This window comes from Pan paniscus, chromosome 4, assembly GCF_029289425.2.
Source record: "Pan paniscus chromosome 4, NHGRI_mPanPan1-v2.0_pri, whole genome shotgun sequence".
Classification (NCBI taxonomy): Eukaryota; Metazoa; Chordata; class Mammalia; order Primates; family Hominidae; genus Pan; species Pan paniscus.
This window is the reverse complement of record NC_073253.2, coordinates 197,510-216,342: the sequence shown is the minus strand read 5'-3', so window position 1 is coordinate 216,342 and position 18,833 is coordinate 197,510. Positions and strand designations below refer to the sequence as shown.

The 18,833-nt window shown below is 34.2% G+C and overlaps 1 protein-coding gene across 19 annotated transcripts in view; it reads left to right on the top strand.

Annotated features, from left to right (window-relative positions):
* The window catches only part of LOC134728417 (zinc-regulated GTPase metalloprotein activator 1A-like), a 46,857-nt gene that overhangs the window by 9,790 nt on the left and 18,234 nt on the right, over nt 1-18,833 (top strand). For 9 of the 19 annotated variants that reach the window (XM_063604086.1, XM_063604090.1, XM_063604085.1 and 6 more), the window contains 5 exons: nt 5,319-5,378; nt 6,911-6,948; nt 12,833-12,879; nt 14,562-14,648; nt 17,279-17,323. In XM_063604086.1, the coding sequence (XP_063460156.1) occupies nt 5,319-5,378; nt 6,911-6,948; nt 12,833-12,879; nt 14,562-14,648; nt 17,279-17,323 (277 nt within the window). Of the gene's footprint in view, nt 1-5,318; nt 5,379-6,910; nt 6,949-12,832; nt 12,880-14,561; nt 14,649-17,278; nt 17,324-17,912; nt 18,036-18,166; nt 18,212-18,616; nt 18,655-18,833 lie in introns of those variants that run through there. The other 10 variants (XM_063604088.1, XM_063604091.1, XM_063604081.1 and 7 more) reach the window with 8 other exon arrangements.

The window sequence follows — 18,833 nt, the reverse complement described above, 5'->3', positions numbered from 1 at the left end:
AACAACTTCTCATTAGTTAAAGTTTTCTTATGAGATTGCAGGAATTGAGTCACATCTTCAGACTCCCCTTCTAATTCTAGTTCTCTTACTGTTTCCACCACATCTGCAGTTATTTCCTCCATTGAAGTCTGAAATCCCTCAAAGTCATCTGTGAGGGCTGGAATCATCTTTCAAACTCATTCATGTTGATACTTTGATCTCCCATGAATCACAAATGTTCTTAATGGCATCTAGAATGATGAATCCTTTCCAGAAGGTTTTCAATTTACTTTGCCCAGATCCATCAGAGGAATCACTGTCTATGGTAGCTATAGCCTTATGAAATATATTTCTTAAATAAGACTTAAAAGTCAAAGTTACTCCTTGATCAGTGGGCTGCAGAATGGATGTTGTGTTAGCAGGCATGAAAACAACATTAATCTCCTTGTACATCTCCATCACAGCTCTTGGGTGATCAGGTGCGTTGTCAATGAGCAATAGTGTTTTGAAGGAATCTTTTCTAAGCAGTAGATCTCAATGGTGGGCTTAAAATAAACCATGCTGTAAACAGATGTGCTGTCATCTAGGCTTTATTATTTATAGAAAACAGGCAGAGGAGATTTAGCATAATTCTTAATGGCCCTAGAATTTTCAGGATGGTAAATGATTATTGGCTTCAACTTGAAGTCACCAGCTGCTTTAGCCTCTAACAAGAGAGTCAGCCTGTCGTTTGAATCTTTGAAGCCAGGCATTGACTTCTCTATAGCTATGAAAGTCCTAAATGGCATCTTCTTCCAAAAGGAGGCCATTTCATCTCCATTAAAAATCTGTTGCTGGCCGGGCTCGGTGGCTCATGCCTGTAATCTCAGCACTTTGGGAGGCCGAGGTGGGCAGATCACGAGTTCAGGAGTTCAAGACCAGCCTGGCCAACATAGTGAAACCCCATCTTGACTAAAAATACCAAAAATTAGCCTGGCTTGGTGGTGGGAGCCTGTAATCCCAGTTACTTGGGAGGCTGAGGCAGGAGAATGGCTTGAACCCGGGAGGCGGAGGTGGCAGTGAGCTGAGATTGCACATTGCACTCCAGCCTGGGTGACAGAGCGAGACTCCATCTCAAAATAAATAAATAAATAAATAAAAAATAAGTCTGTTGCTTAGTGTAGCTACTTTCATGAATGATGTTAGCTACATCTTCTAGGTAGTTTACTACAGCTTCTATATCAGCATTTGCTGCTTTCCCTTGCACTTTTATGTTATGGAGATGGCTTCTTTCTTTAAATCTTGTGAACCAACCTCTGCTACCTTCCAACTTTTCTTCTCTAGCTTCCTCACCTCTCTCAGCCTTCATAGAACTGAAGAGAGTTAGGGTTGCTCTGAATTAGGCTTTGGCTTAAGGGAACATTGTGGCTTGTTTGATCATCTATCCAGACCACTTCATATCAGCAATAAGGCTGTTTTATTATCATTTGTGTGTTTACTGGAGTAGCACTTTTAATTTCCTTCAAGAACTTTTCCTTTGCATTCACAACTTAGCTAACTGGCTCAAGAGACCTAGCTTTTGGCGTATCTTGGCTTTCAACATAACTTCCTCACTAAGCATAATCATTTCTAGCTCTTGATTTAAAGTGAGAAACAGGTGACTGTTCCTTTCACTTGAACACTTAGAGGCCATTGTAGGATATTAATTGGCCTAGTTTCATGTTGATCATATTCTTTATGTTGTCATGGTTCTGTCATAATTCTTTTAGTTCTATGTTTTAATAGTTTTGGTGCTCATTACCAGTACTGTTGCTTCTCCATTCCCGAGTTAGTCTATCTCCTGATTGAATTTCATTGTCAGGCAGTCTTTTCAAGTTACAGGTACTGCATGCATTCTTTGGGTTCTTATACACTTCATTGATTCAAAATATTTGTCTTTTGTTTTTATATTACTTGAAGGATTACTTGGCTAGGTATAAAATTTATCAGTCACACTTTTTTCCCCCTCAACTTTGTAAATGTTGTTCCATAATCTCCTAGTGTTTGATTGGCTGGATTTCTTTGTGCAATGTTTTCTCCTTTTATTAGGAAGAATTTGTGAGTATTATAGTCTCTGAGTTTCAATGCTTGCTGTTTTCTTTAATGCTTGAGAATGTCTGTCTATTGCTTTCGTTCCTGAAAAATAACTTGTTTGGGAACACTTTCATTAGAACTTTGTGGTCACTGTTTTATTATTTTGGGACATCTAGTGTTACTGTAGAAAAGTCTGATTTTTCTCCCTCCCTCCTTGAAGGCACTTTTTTTTTTTTTAAATCTAAAATGCCTGAGAGTTTTCTTCTTTATTTTTGAAATTCAGTAATATAAACAAGGTATATCTAAGTGTCACTTATAATCATTTTTCCCTAAATTATAATATGCCCTTAGTTCTTCTAAGAACGTTTTCCTTGTTTATTACCATGAATACTTTTTTTTGGTCAAATTATTAGATCCTCTACTTCATGACACCAGTTTTTTTAATACTGAATTTTCTTTTGTTCTTCGTATGTATTCTAATTGCTTTGATTTTGTCTTTTCAGATGCTGTGATCATCTGAAGGCTTTCTTTTTGTCAATAATTCTGTTTTCTCCAGTGTCTGTCCTGTTTTTGATATTTTAAATGAATTAATTGGTTAAATCATTGTGTTATATAGGCTCTAAGTTTCTTTAGCACTACAAACTGCATTTTCATCTTATTCTGCTTCTTCTTGCTTTTGAGCTTGTTTATTATAAGGTTGTATTGTTTTCAAGTTCTTCATTATGATGAAGTTGTTGAGAATTTTCTTTAGTTTTTATTGGGTTGTGTATCCTTCCAGAATGGGTTCTTTGCCACTTGTGTGCCCTATTCATTTCTTCATTTTGTGTTCTTTCTTGCTTTTTATTCCCTGTATGTGTGTGTTTCTTTTTGTCAGGCTGTAATACATATGCATACATGTTTCTTCTTGATATGGGAGAACTTCTATGTGGTGCTGATGGGAAATATTTTTAATACTCCACTCTCCTTACCCAAGTTTGTTTTTCTCCTGAGCCCTAGTTTGAAAGCTGTATATTGTTGGAGTGGAGGGAAAGAGAAGGGAAAAGTGGTGATTCAGAGAGCCAAAGGGGACAATGTGGCTTTTAGGCTCTGCTCTCTTGAAGTACCAAGTATCTCACTCTTGGGTCTGCCCAACTGCTTATGAATAAAATTCCTTTGCCTTGTATGGGGACATCATTCGACCTCAGACCTCTCATTTCTCTTTGTTCTGAGCCCTAGAATGTGACCTGACCTTCTCCTTCCCAAAGCATGGAGATGGTTAAAACTCACTCTTGAAATTTTTTTGTTGACTTTTCCCTGTGTTGCTTATTCATTCCTCGGCTCTACTTTTTGCCATTTTGGAGTGTATTTCTGGTAAGTGTTTAGGATTTTGTAAACTATTTCCCTACAACCTCTTATTGGAGGTAGGGGTAGAGTTGGGAATGACCATCAATCACCTATAACTTTGTTTCTTATTTTGACTATCAGTCTTCAAAATTTATGGCAGGCTCTTTTATATTTGGTTGCTGCTAATAAAATGTTGGCCTTTTTGTTTTATTTTTTATTTTTTGTTTTATTAGATTTTGAAGAAGGGAGATTCTAAAATGTAGTTCAGGTTTTCTCAGTGTCAGCACAAATAACATTTTGGGTTGGATCATTATTTGTTGTGAGGGGGTTGCCCTGTGCAGAGTAGGATATTTAACAACATCCCTGGCCTCTACCCACTAGATGCCAGTAGCATTCCCCTAGTTAAGACAACCAAAAACATCTTCAGACATTGCCAAATATTCCCTGGGGAGAAAAGCACCCTGGTTTGAGAGCCACTGATCAATTTTGTTCATTCATCTTTACTCCTCCTAAATACCTACATCCAAATTTTAAATAGATCTTTCTCATGTAGTCTGGCAAGTATTATATCAAAGATAAATACCAGTTTTAGAATAAAGCATTAATATACTCTTGCATTTCAACTTAAGAGGCAAATATTAACAGTAGGATTTGTAAACTATTTATTGGAATAAAAATCAATGAATTTTTAAAAATTACAAAATGATTTATATATGTTAGATATTTTACTGAGTGAAAAAATTCATGCTTTTTTAAATGACTTATTGTTTGGAGTAGTGATACAGTAGGTTTAATTTTCCCCCTCATTAATTAAAATCATGTTTTAGCCAAGAAAGTGAACAAAATTCTTATTGGCAATTCAGTTGTTTCCCGTTTTGGAGACTGACACTCTCCAGTTCTAAGTTAAATAATCGTCATGGTAAAGTAATTTCCTTGAAAAGAACGGACATTGATTCAGCCCCTGTTACTCACAAATCCTATTTGAGTCAAATTGGAAAACTATTAAGTTTTTGGGAAAAAAGTCAATAGGTATCAGGAAACCATTAGATCTTGTGGCCCTTGCTATATCTTGCATGAGTAATCACTGTAAACAGCTGACAGGTATTTCATTGTTGACACCGAGTGATGCTTGGGGGACCACATCTTGTCAGAGTAGGTGGACAGCTTTAGACGTTGGAATGAGTTTGATTATCCTTGTTTTTCTCCTACACTCATTCTTTTAGACAGCCCTGTCACTAACTGGGCCTGTGATGCTTTCAAAAATCAAATACTTTCCTTGCTGTCGGTTTTCTTTTTCTTGGGTTGTGGCATACTAATCAGGGTATGTGGTTTGGTACTGAACCAGTTTCTGTCAAAAGCAAGTTTTAATTTATTATTTAGGAAAAATTTTTCCTAAGACCCAGGTTTTATACAGTACTAAATAAATAGTGTGAGAAATAATTAGTAATGCCATAGAGTATATAATTTTACTTCTAGTTCTACACAGATTGCAAGTAAATTTTTTTTGGGCAAGTGATTTTGGAATTATCTATGTTTTGTTTTCCTTTTCCTTTAGAGTGATAATTCACTATTTATGATTGAATGATTATCATATTAAAGAGGTGAGAAAATAAAAATAAGTCTGATGTGCACAAAGCCATACTGCTCAAATTGTTTGATAATATCTGTTAATTAAATTATTATGGCATTGGTAGAAGAATGATGTTTTGTTTATATGTGGTTAGAATTGGTCTTTTTTAAAGGAAATAACGAGAGATGGAAATGGAATGGGTATAAATAGTAAAAGGTTCTGTCACTATAATTCCCTTTTGCTATAAATAGTTAAAGGTTCTATCACTATAATTTCCATAAGAAGATATATGTGTTTACCTGTTAGTTTTATCAGGGCAAATTAAAACATGGATAGAATCATGTTTCTCAGTGTGAAGAAATATTTTTATTTGATGAATATTATATATTTTCAGGTGCAGTGGCTTCTGTGTTTTGGGTTGATGCTGAATTAGGGAGTGATATTTACCTTGATGGTAAGTTAAAAAACAGTTTTCTTTTATCTTTCTTGTTTTTTTTTTTTTCTGAGACAGAGTCTCACTTTGTTGCCCAGACTGGAGTGCATGGAGTGCAGTGGCATGATCTCGGCTCACTGCAACTTTTACCTCCTGGGTTCAAGTGATTCTCCTGCCTCAGCCTCCCGAGTAGCTGGGACTACAGGCGTGCACCATCGTACCTGGCTAATTTTTGGATTTTTAGTAGAGACGGGGTTTCTCCATGTTGGCCTGACTGGTCTTGAACCCCTGACTTCAGGTGATCCGCCAGCCTCGGCCTCCCAAAGTGCTGGGATTACAGGCATGAGCCACCACACCCTGCCTCTTTTGTTTTTAAGTAAAATCTTTATGGTTAAGCTTATTGTTGTTCATTCATATTATAACTTTAATTCCTTGCATTGTTGTTCTTTTCACACTTTAGTTTAATGATGAAATCTTTGTTCATATAGATTAAAAAACCCCAGACAGTGGTGGAACTCGATGTCACTCAACTTCGAATTTAGTGCTTCCACTAAGGTTTTCTTTAAAAAAAAAAAAAATGCTTTGTAGGTTTTCTGTATCCTCTGTTGTTTGATTTATGCCCTTAATATAATGTTAGAGCCTTTTATTTTAATCCGCCAGGCAATATGAGGATCATATTTTTGCTTTTATTTTCTCTTGAAGATAAGAATTAAACACTCCTCCCTTACTTTATTTACCTGAACACTTTTGGGCAATGACATGCCTTCATTGAAAATATATTAGAAACTTTCTTAGTTAAGCGACTATGTTTTCTCCCTTTCTCTTTCCCTTTTTCACCTTTTTAAAAACCAGTCGAAATTTTTTACTTTTTCAAAAGTAATAATCATTAAGAAATTTAAGAATTATTAAGCTGGGCCCCATCATTGAGCTCTAATATATGTGGCGGGTAACTGGTTGAATTCCTTAGGCATAATTAAACTCATTCTTTTGTTATCAGCATATATTCAGAGATTGCAAAATGAATTGGTAGTTTGGAAACTTAGGCATATGTTATGTAAAACATTTATGAGTTGGATTTGGATTTGGTGAGAGATGTTAGGAATGATACCTTAAGATGTCTCATTCTTTAGGCAATAATTTAAATCTTAAGAAAAGTCTTGATTTTGATTATGTGAAAATAAACTAGAAATAACCTGTCTTATGTACTTATCACATTTGACTATGTTATGAAATTTGACTTATATTTTGGATTGTAAGCTTTTTCAGTGCCAAGGAAATCTTATTTTCTTATTTATTTAATTTAACATTTTTATTTGTTTTATATCTTCTCTAGTGCCTTAAAGTAGTGCTAGCCACTCATGAAACACATTGACTTATTACTGGAATTTAATTAAATGGCAGCACTGGCAAGAGAAAAAAACAGTACATTGTTTTATTGAGTAGTATTTGTGAACTGAAATAGGTTAGTTTTAATTTTCATTCTGAAGTATGGTTGCATAAATATTAATAAACATTCTTTTTAAAAAGTGATTAAAATGTTTTTTCCTTTGTAGGTATCATAACTATTGTGGATTCAAAATATGGATTAAAAGTAAGTTGAAAGATTGCTATGAGTGGCTCATTATTGAGAGCTGGGAATATGGGGATTGATTGTTTAATTTTCTTTATGTTTGTATCTGAAATTTTCTTTAACAAAAACCTTTCTCAAAAAGATATCCTGAACAATAGGTGAAATTTGTGTTTTAATTATTAGTTTGTGTTAAATATTTCTTTTCTATTACTCTGAGTTTGAGTTGGTGATAAAATTTGGAATTATAATTTGTAATAAGCATATGGGGTTAGGATAGAGTTTGGTATGTATAACTCTTCACAAGGATTCAACCCCAATATTGGTAAGTTTTTCTGTTCCATAGAAGAAGCTGAGCTTGATAAAGCATCTGAGATCTTATTTTTCTTGTTGAATTACTATTAAACACACACTGGAAATGAGTTTTTAAAAAATATTGAAGACCTAGGTGATGGGTTAATAGGTGCAGGAAACCACCATGGCACCTGTTTACCTATGTAACAAACCTGCACATCCCGAGCATGTACCCTGGAACTTAAAATTTAAAAAGTACATATCGAAGAAAATCAGGATATACACATAGGATTAGTAAGAAGACTCTCTCCATTAAAAGGCATCTTGCATCACTTCTTGGTCTTTTGGCTGAGATCAAGTGTAAAAGACATCCTGCTATGAATGTTTTTGTTAACTTCTAAGGTCCTAGAATGCATTTAAATGAGGTTTAATTTATAAAATGCATTTAGTAAGATCTTTAAAAGTATGTTGTTACATACAGTAAAATGATGTTTCTCAACTTCCCAAGTGAAATACCACTAAAGGCAGAAGAGAATGAAATCATCCCACCCACTGACCCGTTCCCAATCTGAGCATATGGATAGGGCCCAAAGCAGTAAGTTCTTAGAAGTTTAAATTCAGTGTTTAAAAATTAGTGTCTGTTTTGTATCCAACCTCATATCTGAACGTGTTAATTTTTTTTTTTTTTTTGAGACAGAGTCTCACTCTGTTGCCCAGGCTGGAGTGCAGTGGCACCATCTTGGCTCACTGCAACCTCCACCTCCCAGGTTCAAGCGATTCCCTTGTCTCAGCCTCCTGAGTATCTGGGATTACAGGTGCACACCACCATGCCCAGCTAATTTTGTATTTTTAGTAGAGACCGGATTTTACCATGTTGACCAGCCTGGTCATGAACTCCTGACCTCAAGTGATCCACCTGCCTCGGCCTCCCAAAGTGCTGGGATTACAGGCATGAGCCACCACGCCCGGCCTGAACTTGTTAATGTTTAAGTTTGCTTTTTTTTCCCCAAATCTTTGCTGAAATTATGCTCTAAGGGGATATGTCAGGTTTGTCAAATAGCTACCAATACCTCTTCACTGGGTCTTCTCTCCCTCGTTGATAGAGTGCCCTAATTTGAAAAGTTTGGAAGAAAACTCCTTTTTTAGAGTTTAAAATCTCAATTTATGAATTTATGAATATAATTTAAGAATCAAAGAATGATCCCAAATACAGTATTACAGTTTCACGCAGAAAAATTCCAATGACTGTTGGAAATCATATTTCTTGCAAAATGCTTATGGAGGTAGCAAAAAAGCCCCAAATTATTCATTTTGAATGTTTATTATAGGCATGTTTGAATCTACCTCTTCCATAAATTTATTACAAAATTTGATATACCTATGTGACAGATAACTGCTAAGACATTTTTTTTATTTTGATAGACTGAAAATGCCATGCTAAAAGTCAAACTGTTTATGTATTTTATGATTATAGGAATAATTTTATATGTATAGTTGGGTATGGAGAAGAGTTAAATAGAATCTATTATCAGCATGATAGAGGCCAAAAAAACAAAGCAACATTCTGAATAATGCAAACACAGTAAACGTTTAACCTCCTGCTACCTTGATAAAACCTCTTAAATTATTAAATCAGTATACCTACACAAAACTGACACACTGTCAGGATAATGGAAACTTTAGATTTTCTAAGTCGGATGCCAGATAAATAACTTTGCCTTGATATAAAGAATTTTCCAACTTGTCCAATTCCTCTGGTTGCAAAGCTTGACCTCAGTAGCTGCTTGTGATTCAGAGAATTCTGAGGCAGTACAAGTAATGACACTTGGATAATGGGCAGCAATTTAAGAATGTCATGCTTCACAGAGCCAGCCCATCACAAGTAAATTTGAGAAATGGTACCCTGTGGCCAGCCAGCCAAATTGAAACTGAAGTGGTAATTGATATCATGGGGTATCATGCTAATAGGATTGTCACCCATTGATCTGAAATATTCATTTTTTAATCATAGGCAAAGAATTGGACAACTTAAAATGACAGCTCTCTATTCTCAGGACTTGACACCCAGGCTACTGACATTGTTCTTTTCAGTTCCACAAATGTGACAGCATTTAATGCAATAGAAGCAATGAATGAAGTTACCCAGAGAAGGTCAAGTGAGAGGTTTCTTCTTGGTTCCTCTGTTATATTGCACAATCTGTTGAAACAATTCAGTCAGAAAACAGTTAGCTTGGAAAAGATCAGAACAATAAATAGACTGACATTATGCAATAATTTTTTAAAAACTAAAATAGTGTTACATCTGTAACCAATCCATTTGAAAGAAATAGTTCCTGCTGCTGCTTTTTAAAAATGACACCAGACGTCTTTGACACTAGATTTATTTCCACTCTGGTCAACAGCAGTGTTCTTTCATAGCCAGTGGGTTTTAAGATAGTTTTTTCTTTTCTTTCTTTCTCTTTTTTCGGTCCTGCTTCTTTCTTTCTTTCTGCAGAAAAGGACACCCTATAGCCCTTCATGAATTTAGGTCTACAGTGGTGTTATTTCAGAGAGTTCCTTTGTTTCTCTCCCTAACCCCCCCAGCTTTATTGAGGTATAATTGACAAGTAAGAATTATATATATTTAAGGTATACAATGTGTGAAATATAAAACAATCGAGCTAGTTAACCTATCCATCACCTCACATTGCTATTTTTTTGAGAGGGGGTGGTAAGAACAATTAAGATCTATGTTTTAGCAGATTCAAGTATACAATAGAATTAACTACAGTCATCATGCTGTAATTAGCTCTCCATGACTTATGCATCTTGTATAACAAACTTTGTATTCTTTGACCAACATCTCACACCACTCCCCTTTAATTTCCTTTGTTTCTTGTGGTAAGTTAAATTGGGGTTTTGATCCTTAGCCTTTTGAATATGTTGGATTAATTAGTATCAAAATTATTTTTGTCTTTTTTGATATATAAGCAAAAGCCATAGTTGTTAAGCAGAGATAAGGAATACTTTGGACATCTATGTAGTATAAAATATTTAAAAAATATTTTGCAAAAATTTTTTCTTCACTTATACAGGTGGAATAGAATGCCAAAATTTCCATTTTGTTTTATTTTATAAATGAAAGTCATCTGACTTAATGACCAAATGGTATATAATGTATTATTGGAGAATGTTCTTTTGAATAGAAGACATTGATTTTATACTTTTTGCAGAGTTTGACTTGGGAAGGTAGGAAGTCACATGAGGGAAATGCAGGGCTGATGTCTAAAGAAAATAAATGTTAATATGCACTTATTTTTTAAAATGTTTGTATAGCTTTCCTATGGGCATAGAAGAGGACATTTATCTCTTCTGCTATAATTATATATGATTACATATAATTTTAATACAGCTGTAAATATTGGCAGGCTCTCATTTGGGGTGATTTTCATTTATTTTTATATTTGATACTTTCTGACTGCCTGGAAGTAGTAAAACGTTAGTCTACCACTGTTAGCTTTGAGTGAAGAATTCTAATATTTTGGAGAGGTAAATGCATTTAAAACATTGCACATTACCTTGTGAAACTAACATTGTATTAGTTACATTTAGGCATGGAAATGCAAAAACAAATCTGTAATTCTTCTGTCATATCATTTTTATGCCTCACAAACTCATAGCCAAATAACCCCAATTTCATATGTTAAAAAAGCTTTCATAAGGTCAATAATATAATATCTTGAAAAATATTTCAGTTTAAAAAGAATTTTCAGTACTATAGGATCATTCAGAGGCAGATGCCTTGCCAAAAATATATCATTGTTAAGTAGATTTACTGCTTAATGGGAAGAGATTTGTTGCTGCATGTTAGATGGCATTTTTCATGTAACATCTTTTATGTATCCCCACAACAGGAGGTGTTAATTACAATTCATTCAACAAATATGTCTTGAGCCTTTGTGCCAGGCACCATTCCAAGGTCTGTTAGCAGCCTCATTCTCTAGAGGCAGAGTATATAACAATAGGACTTGTTGTAGCCTCAGGCCAAGATGAATTATGAAAAAAATATTAAACTTGATCTTTTGGCATGGAATGATTTTTGATACAATACTTGTCAAGTTCTGTGACTTCAATAATTGCAGAGTGGATCTGCAGTTGAATTGAACAAGATTTTGCCTGAAGTAGAAGTATCATTGCCATGATTTTATTTCAGTTTTGTTTTCCTCAAAATAGAATTTGCTGAACTTTTAGAAGGAAAAAATGTTTCTTCTATAGACCTAATCAAGCTTGTTAAATAAAATTATTACCTGCTTGCTCTGAGGTTCCAAACTATTCAGATACCCCTAATGATCATCTCCCCGTGAATTATGAAACTGGTTTGGCTCTGATATATGGTTATTGACATTTGTGTAGCATTGTACACAGACTGATTTTATGTGGCATAAAAGATTTCACAAAGACTTTAAAATTATGTTCATTTTACTTGATGGGTGTGTGTTCAATTAAAAAAAAAGTCCCTGTGATTGTATATAAAATATAGTATCCTGTGATGATGAGGGTGTTAGATTTAGTTTCTTCCTTTATAAATGAAAATAGCCATCTCCCATAATTATTATGAAAGCTAAATGAGAAAAATGTATATAATTTATAAAGTTAGATTCAAGGATTTAATTCATTTGTAAAGTTGGCTTGAAATATAGAGTATTACTATAATCTAGTTGCCTCTAAACCTCAGTAGCCAGCTTTTTATTGTGACAGGGAACCTCTATTGAGGTTTGAGGTAATGAGGGTAAAAGTGTAATTTCCCAGAGAAGAAGCTTGTGATGTTGATGATGTTAGGGATGTAAACAGGATTATGAGGGGGGGAAAAAAAAAACAGACAACAAAACTTGCCTCCAGAGAGATGAAAACTACCACTTGGGCTCTAAGTCAGTGTCAAAATATTTTTTGGAGTTAGCCTGACTCTGGAGAGGTCAGTAAAATAAACAGTTGCACTGAGAGGCCAGATTAGCAAGTATAGGTTTCTAAATGATAAACTGCTTTTAGGCTAGAATCAGGGCTGAATCAGCCTTCCCACCACTTATTTGTTTCTAGGGTGTTTGAAAGGCCTAGTACTGAGTTCACGTGGTGCATGATTGTGGGCTGGGGTGTAGGGAAGTATTTTAGATTCTAATATGGGGGTTTGGTGTGAAGGGAAGTATATTAGATTCTAAGAAAGTATATTTCAGTGGTTATCCTTTTTTAAAAATAAGTAATAATGAATATTTAGAACCAGAACAGTTTTGTAAGAAGGAAAATACCTAAAATCTGAACTGTAATCTTCTATGTTTTTATGACATTATGTGAATCAAAGGGGTTTTCCTTTTAAGTAAAAGAAAAGGTCAGGAGTATGAAATCCTAAGCGCTCTTCCTCCCCGTATAAAACCCCACAGGTTCACTTGTAGAAAAAAATTGCAAATGGGGAAGAAAAATGCTTTCAGCTAGAAAAGTTAGTTTTGGATTTGTGTATTCAGTAACAGAACATGTTGAAGTTTTTATTAGATGCAAGAAAATGTCTCTAAAGTAAAATCCTTTGTGTTGACATTAGATTTTTTATTGTATTATAGTAACTTTATTCAAACTTTTTTTTGTTTAGCATTTAACAGAAGAGAAACCTGATGGCCTTATCAATGAAGCTACTAGGTATTCATATTTAAAGTATATATTGATTGCTGGCTAATTGTAAAGAGAAAAATCACTAAGATGAAAACCAAAAACAAACTAAGAAAATTTAAAACATAGTCAAGGAAAATTTATTTTCTTTTTTTCCCTTAGTTGAATTATTGCTATCTATTTATAATGATCTCATAACTGAACTTTTACTTAAAGTCATTTTTGTCATAGCATAAAGTGAATGCTGAACACAGGAGTTCTGTAATTTTGAGGAACTCGGGAAATATTAACATTTAAAAATATTTTCTTGTCATACAATTTCTTTGGGATTGAAGATTTTATATATATATATATGTATAATAATAATAATAATTATTTTTTGAGACAGAATCTCACTCTGTCACCCAGGCTGAAGTGCAGGCTCACTGCAACCTCTGCCTCCCAGGTTCAAGCGATTCTCCTGCCTCAGCCTCCCAAGTAGCTGGGATTACAGGCACCCGCCACCATGCCCAGCTAATTTTTGCATTTTTTTAAAATTTATTTTATTTTATTTTATTTTTTTTTAGTAGAGATGGGGTTTCACCATGTTGGCCAGGCTGGTCTCGAGCTCCTGACCTCAGGTGATCCACCCGCCTCGGCCTCCCAAAGTGCTGGGATTACAGGCATGAATCCACTGCGCCTGGCTGAACTTAAGTATTTTTATAACTTTTTTCCTTATGAAAATATGGTTATTATAGAAAATATAAATAAGCCAAATAGAAAATAGCCAAATTGGATTTGTGATGTACATACTGTTGAAACCTGCTCTTTCAGTGAACTAAAGTTAATTTAGTTTTGAGAATTTAGTTGTATTCTTTGAGATAAAGCATAAGACCCTGAATAATTGAGGAAAATTGAAAGAATTTCCAGTTTTACTATCCTGTTAATAGAAAATAGAGCTTCTGATTATTATCATCTACTTTGTTATCTAGCATTCAGTCAACTGGATTCTTTACAGAGATAATATACAGTATATTTATAGTGATAAAGAAGACATATGGGCAATATCCTGATATATCTTCTGAAGTATAGCTTATTTTTTTTAAGAAATGGAGTCTTGCTATGTTGCCCAGGTTGGACTTGAACTCCTGGGCTTAAGGGATCCTCCCTCCTCAGCCTCCTAAGTAGCCAGGACTACAGGTGTGCTCTACCATGCCCAGCTCTGAAGTATAGTTTTAAAAAACCTGTTTAATACAGTTTTTAGTATTAAGTGAAGTTATTCTATTTCTTTGAAAATTTTGGTAAATATTACAGTATTTTAGTAGGTAAACTCTTCTTCTTTTTACCATATTGGATATCTGAATTTTATGCTTTTCTTCACAAAGAAAATTATGAGTTTAAAATCATCCTTTTGATTGTAAACTTTTTGAGACTTATCTTTGTAGCACAAGAGTAGCAAGTAACAGAACTTAGTAAATACTTTGCGAATGGGTAATGTGAAATCTGAACTTGCATAGTAATGAATACAATTCATTCACATTGAAAAATTAGCGGATTAGGAGTAAACTGAATCACTCCTATAGAGCACTATATAATTCTTAACTGATATATTGATCTACGTGAGGTGTTTTTATTTATTTTTAATTTGTTAACATTTCTCTTTTGATGTATTAATCTGCATGCGTGTATATTATTTAAAATTTCTTAACATTTCTTTTTGTTTGCTATTTTAGGCAAGTTGCTTTGGCAGATATCATTCTCATTAATAAAACAGACTTGGTGCCAGAAGAAGATGTAAAGAAATTAAGAACGACAATTAGGTACAAAATGATAAGTGTGTTAACTGCCTACAGATCCATATTGTATACACAGAATATTTTTTACTCTGATTGTTGCCCTGTAGAAACTTAAGGTATAAGGTTGACCTGCTTCAAGAACGTTAGGGAATCACATATATTGTTGATGGCTAATTGTTATATAAATGGTAATACATAAAATTAGTCCCCAGTGCTTGCAGAATATAGTTCACAGTTAATAGACTGATATTCAGGGTCTTCTCACTCCATCTTTCTTTTCCTGTCTTCTCTTTGACTCTTTCCTAATGTCAATCTTCCCTAACTTTACCCAGGATGGTTAATTCACTTTCCCATGGATGCATCCTGTCAGTTCCTGTCTTTACTCATAATGTATTCTCACTCTGCCAATCCCTGAGTTCTTTCTTGTTCTGTTTTTTTTTTTTTAAATTTATTCTATAGAGCCTATTCTGTCTCTCCCCACTTCCTATGTGAAGTCTTCCCTGACTCAAGTGGTCTCAGTTTTCTCTGAACTCTTGTTGACTTCATCTTCCTTAACTGTCAACCATGCCTTGTCGTCCAGCTTGCTTTAATATCTTCTTTGTCCATAGCCAAGGCTGATCAGCATAGGACAATCAGGACAATATGAATGATGCTCAAATACGTGCTAACAGTCATTTTGCTGACTGTTCTGGAGACTCCCATTCCTTTTGAAAACAAAGATGGACTTTTCAAATGAGGTTATAGTTCAGGGGCTTTGTTTTGAATTATTTTGTAAGACCTGAACTAATAAAAGCCCTATACAGAGAGACATTCGGTAGCTATTATTATTCGTTATGTTTAATGTGTACAATGCTTTGAGCGTGATGGCTCAAAATTACTATTCTTAGTATTTATAAGTTCTACTGACATTAGATTTTGAATCTGTCATCTCAGTTCATATAGTATATATTATAAATTGAATCAATAAAGGTAAGGCTCATTAGGAGATTATTTGCCATGATTAATGATTGTGGAAGAAAGAGATTCATATTTTTTCCACATATTTCATCTTATTTTAATAGTAATGTCCTTAAACTTTACTATAAAAAAATATAATGTCTCCACGTGGAGGGTAGGTCTTGTTGCGTAGTGTTAAAGATCACAGACCTTGGAATCTGCTTGGGTTCTAATCCTTGGTCTGTTTCTCATTGTCTTCTTAGGGAGCTTATTTACCCTTTTAAAGCCTCCTCTGTAAAAGGCATAATGCCTATCATAAGTTTGCTTTGAGTATTACATGAGACAATGTTGGTAAACTTTGCACAGTGCTGACACATAGTAAGTGCTCTGTTAGCTATATTATGTAATTTTTTTTCTTAGCTTACATAGTAAGTTCAAGGTATAGTAAAAAAGGGAAGAAAGAAAAAGATGGCTGATTTTGAAAAGGAGAAAGTGATGAATGAAGATTGCTTTTACATTTTTTGACACTGGTCTTCTAATCTTGTTTCTCTTCATAAATCTTGTGCACCATTGTGATTGCTAAGAAGAACACAATCTATTTAGCAAACGTTTTTGGCATAAAAGGAATGATAATTATTACTTGACTTTTATATCCTTATAGAGACCTAAGCTAAATCTCTGACACTGACAATATTGATTATTAGCCAGCTTGTTAACAGTACTAGAAATGAATTTGGAAGAAGCAATTTGATAAATTACACACCCTTTTGGCTTTTACCCTCCCTTTATATCAGACTTGTGACTGACTCAGAATGATATTTGGGGAGGTGAAAAAAGGTAAACATGTTTGAGAGGAATTAGCCATCAGACTAGAGTGTATTCAAAAAAGAAGATTTAAGAATTTTGTAAAATAGTGGAGAGACTTGCCTCAGAATCATTATATGTGGGAAGCCTTACCCATGAGAACAAACTTGAACAAGTAGCAAGAATCTTGGGTAAGTAACCCTAAAGACAATTGAATTCATGATAGAGAATTGATGACTGATGATAGGCAATGGAAAAGATAAATAGATGAGGTGTACAGTGTGTTGAAAAGAATTTAACAGGTACTTTTTGGTGCCATACAAAGCCATATTCTATAGTATCAAAAGAGGGAGAACAGGCATAACGGGTAGAGAGCCTAATTAGGGAACTGACGAGGTTATTCTATAAAGGAACCTGGGATGTGTGACTTAGAATTACTGTGAATACTATGGACAGGCTGGGGGCAAAGCAACTTACAACTAGGTTTTTATTTTTAGTGTGTATATAGCCATTTCTACCATGTATGCCTGAGGAAAAAAGTGACCACCGTAAAAATTTTGAGTATCTACTCATTTTTAAGAACACTAGGATAACTGACTATTTATGAATGATTTTTTCTAAAGTGAAGCGTCTTTTTATTAACCACAAAGTAGCCCTTAATCGGACAGTTGTGCGAATTTTTGCATATATGCTTTATTGATGTATGAGTGGAATATATGTGATTTATTGTTTGAAGGAAAATCATAATTATTTTTTAAAGCAAGTTTTGTTTTTCTGTTTTTAATTATTTTCTGGTTCCAGATGTATTTGGGTATGCTTATTTCCTGTTTTAGAAACAATATACTTTGTATACTTTTTTAAAAAGTTAATTTTTACTTTTAAACTTTGTCTTCCTCATTTATTATTTATTTCAGATCCATAAATGGACTAGGACAAATCTTAGAAACACAAAGATCAAGGTACTTTAAAAAAGCTATTCCTATTAATAACAAATCATTTTAGTTATTAATAATAAACATTAAGTAATTGACAAATATGCTTGATTCTGATATAAGAAAGATCTAAGTGCATTTAAAAAGAATTGGATCCAAAATGTTGTTTGGAATGCTCTTAATAAGTTAGTTTGGCATATTTGGCTAGTACATTTGCCTGTCTTCAAAACTAAGATTACAAAGCCATGATAACACTGTGTAAGTGTTTGCTTAATGAGGAAGAAAAGACTTACAAACACTCGAGAGGGTAACTCAGTACAGAAATCTGAAGTATATTGAGGAATCTTAATTTGAAGTGTTTAAATGGCTTTTTAATATTTAAAAAGCCTTCTTAGTGTTTTATAGTTGCCAAAAAATACATGGAGTCTTTACCTTGAAGTTCCTGACAAATTCTTTTATTAAATTTTGACTTTCATTTTCTCTAGGTTCTGTTCCTAAAACATCTGTGAAGTGTATTTCTGTAGATTAAATTCTGTTTTCCATTGAATGTTATCTTAATTTCAGAAAATTTCTGTGCAGGGTTATTTTATTAAGCTCTTTTTTTTTGGTGAGAAAGGCTCAGCAGCTGATAGACTCAGCAACAGGCAGCCAGGAGCTCTGAGGCTCACAGCTGGCAGTCTAGTTCCACTCAGTCTCTACTTGAGAAATTCTTTCTTTGGAAGTACAGCAGAGGCCTTAGGTGAGTGGCTTGTCTGCTATGGCAGAGATTAGAGGTGCTGACAGACTGCCATAAAAGTATTAGGCAGTAACAGCAGCAGCTGCTTATATGCATGTGAACAGCTGGGGAATTAATTTGGTATGCATTCTCAGGAGCCACTCATCTGCTGGCAGAGGTAGCAGAAGAATGCCCTTAGTGTAAGTCCTCTGCAACCATACACCAAATGTGCTCCCTGCATTTCAAATTCCATTGTAGAAAGTCTCTGATAATCTCACTTATACCATGAGCCATTCCTCAGTATCTGTCCTCTTCCTGTTAGTGTTCTACAATTCCTTTCTCCTTAATTTTTCTCCGCTTTACAAAATGTCACACAGACAAGTGCGTAATACTTAAACAAGCTTTTAAAAATAATGCTCATAAATAGCTTTGGTTCTGTCATAATATTCGTATTTATAAACATTTTAAGTCAATTCTCTTCTTTTGTTTTCATTTCAGAAATATCCATGTCCTGAATAAAAGTTGTGTCTTGATTAGTTTATTATGTAACAATTTAGTGTGTTTGACATTTCTAACTTTTATTTCTAACATTTGCTTTATTATAGAACAATAAACATGCAGTGATTGATTTTTCTTACTTCAAGTGGATGAGTGAGCAAGTGACTAAAATCTTCTGTGAGTTCTTCAGTGTATGGTGCTTGCCAATGCATCTGAGAATCTAGGGACTTTCTGAAAGAGTACTTCCTTGCTATGAGGACTGAAGTTGGATTAGAATCCTTTTCAATGAAGATCAGATGTCCTGAGTAGAATTCTTACTATTGG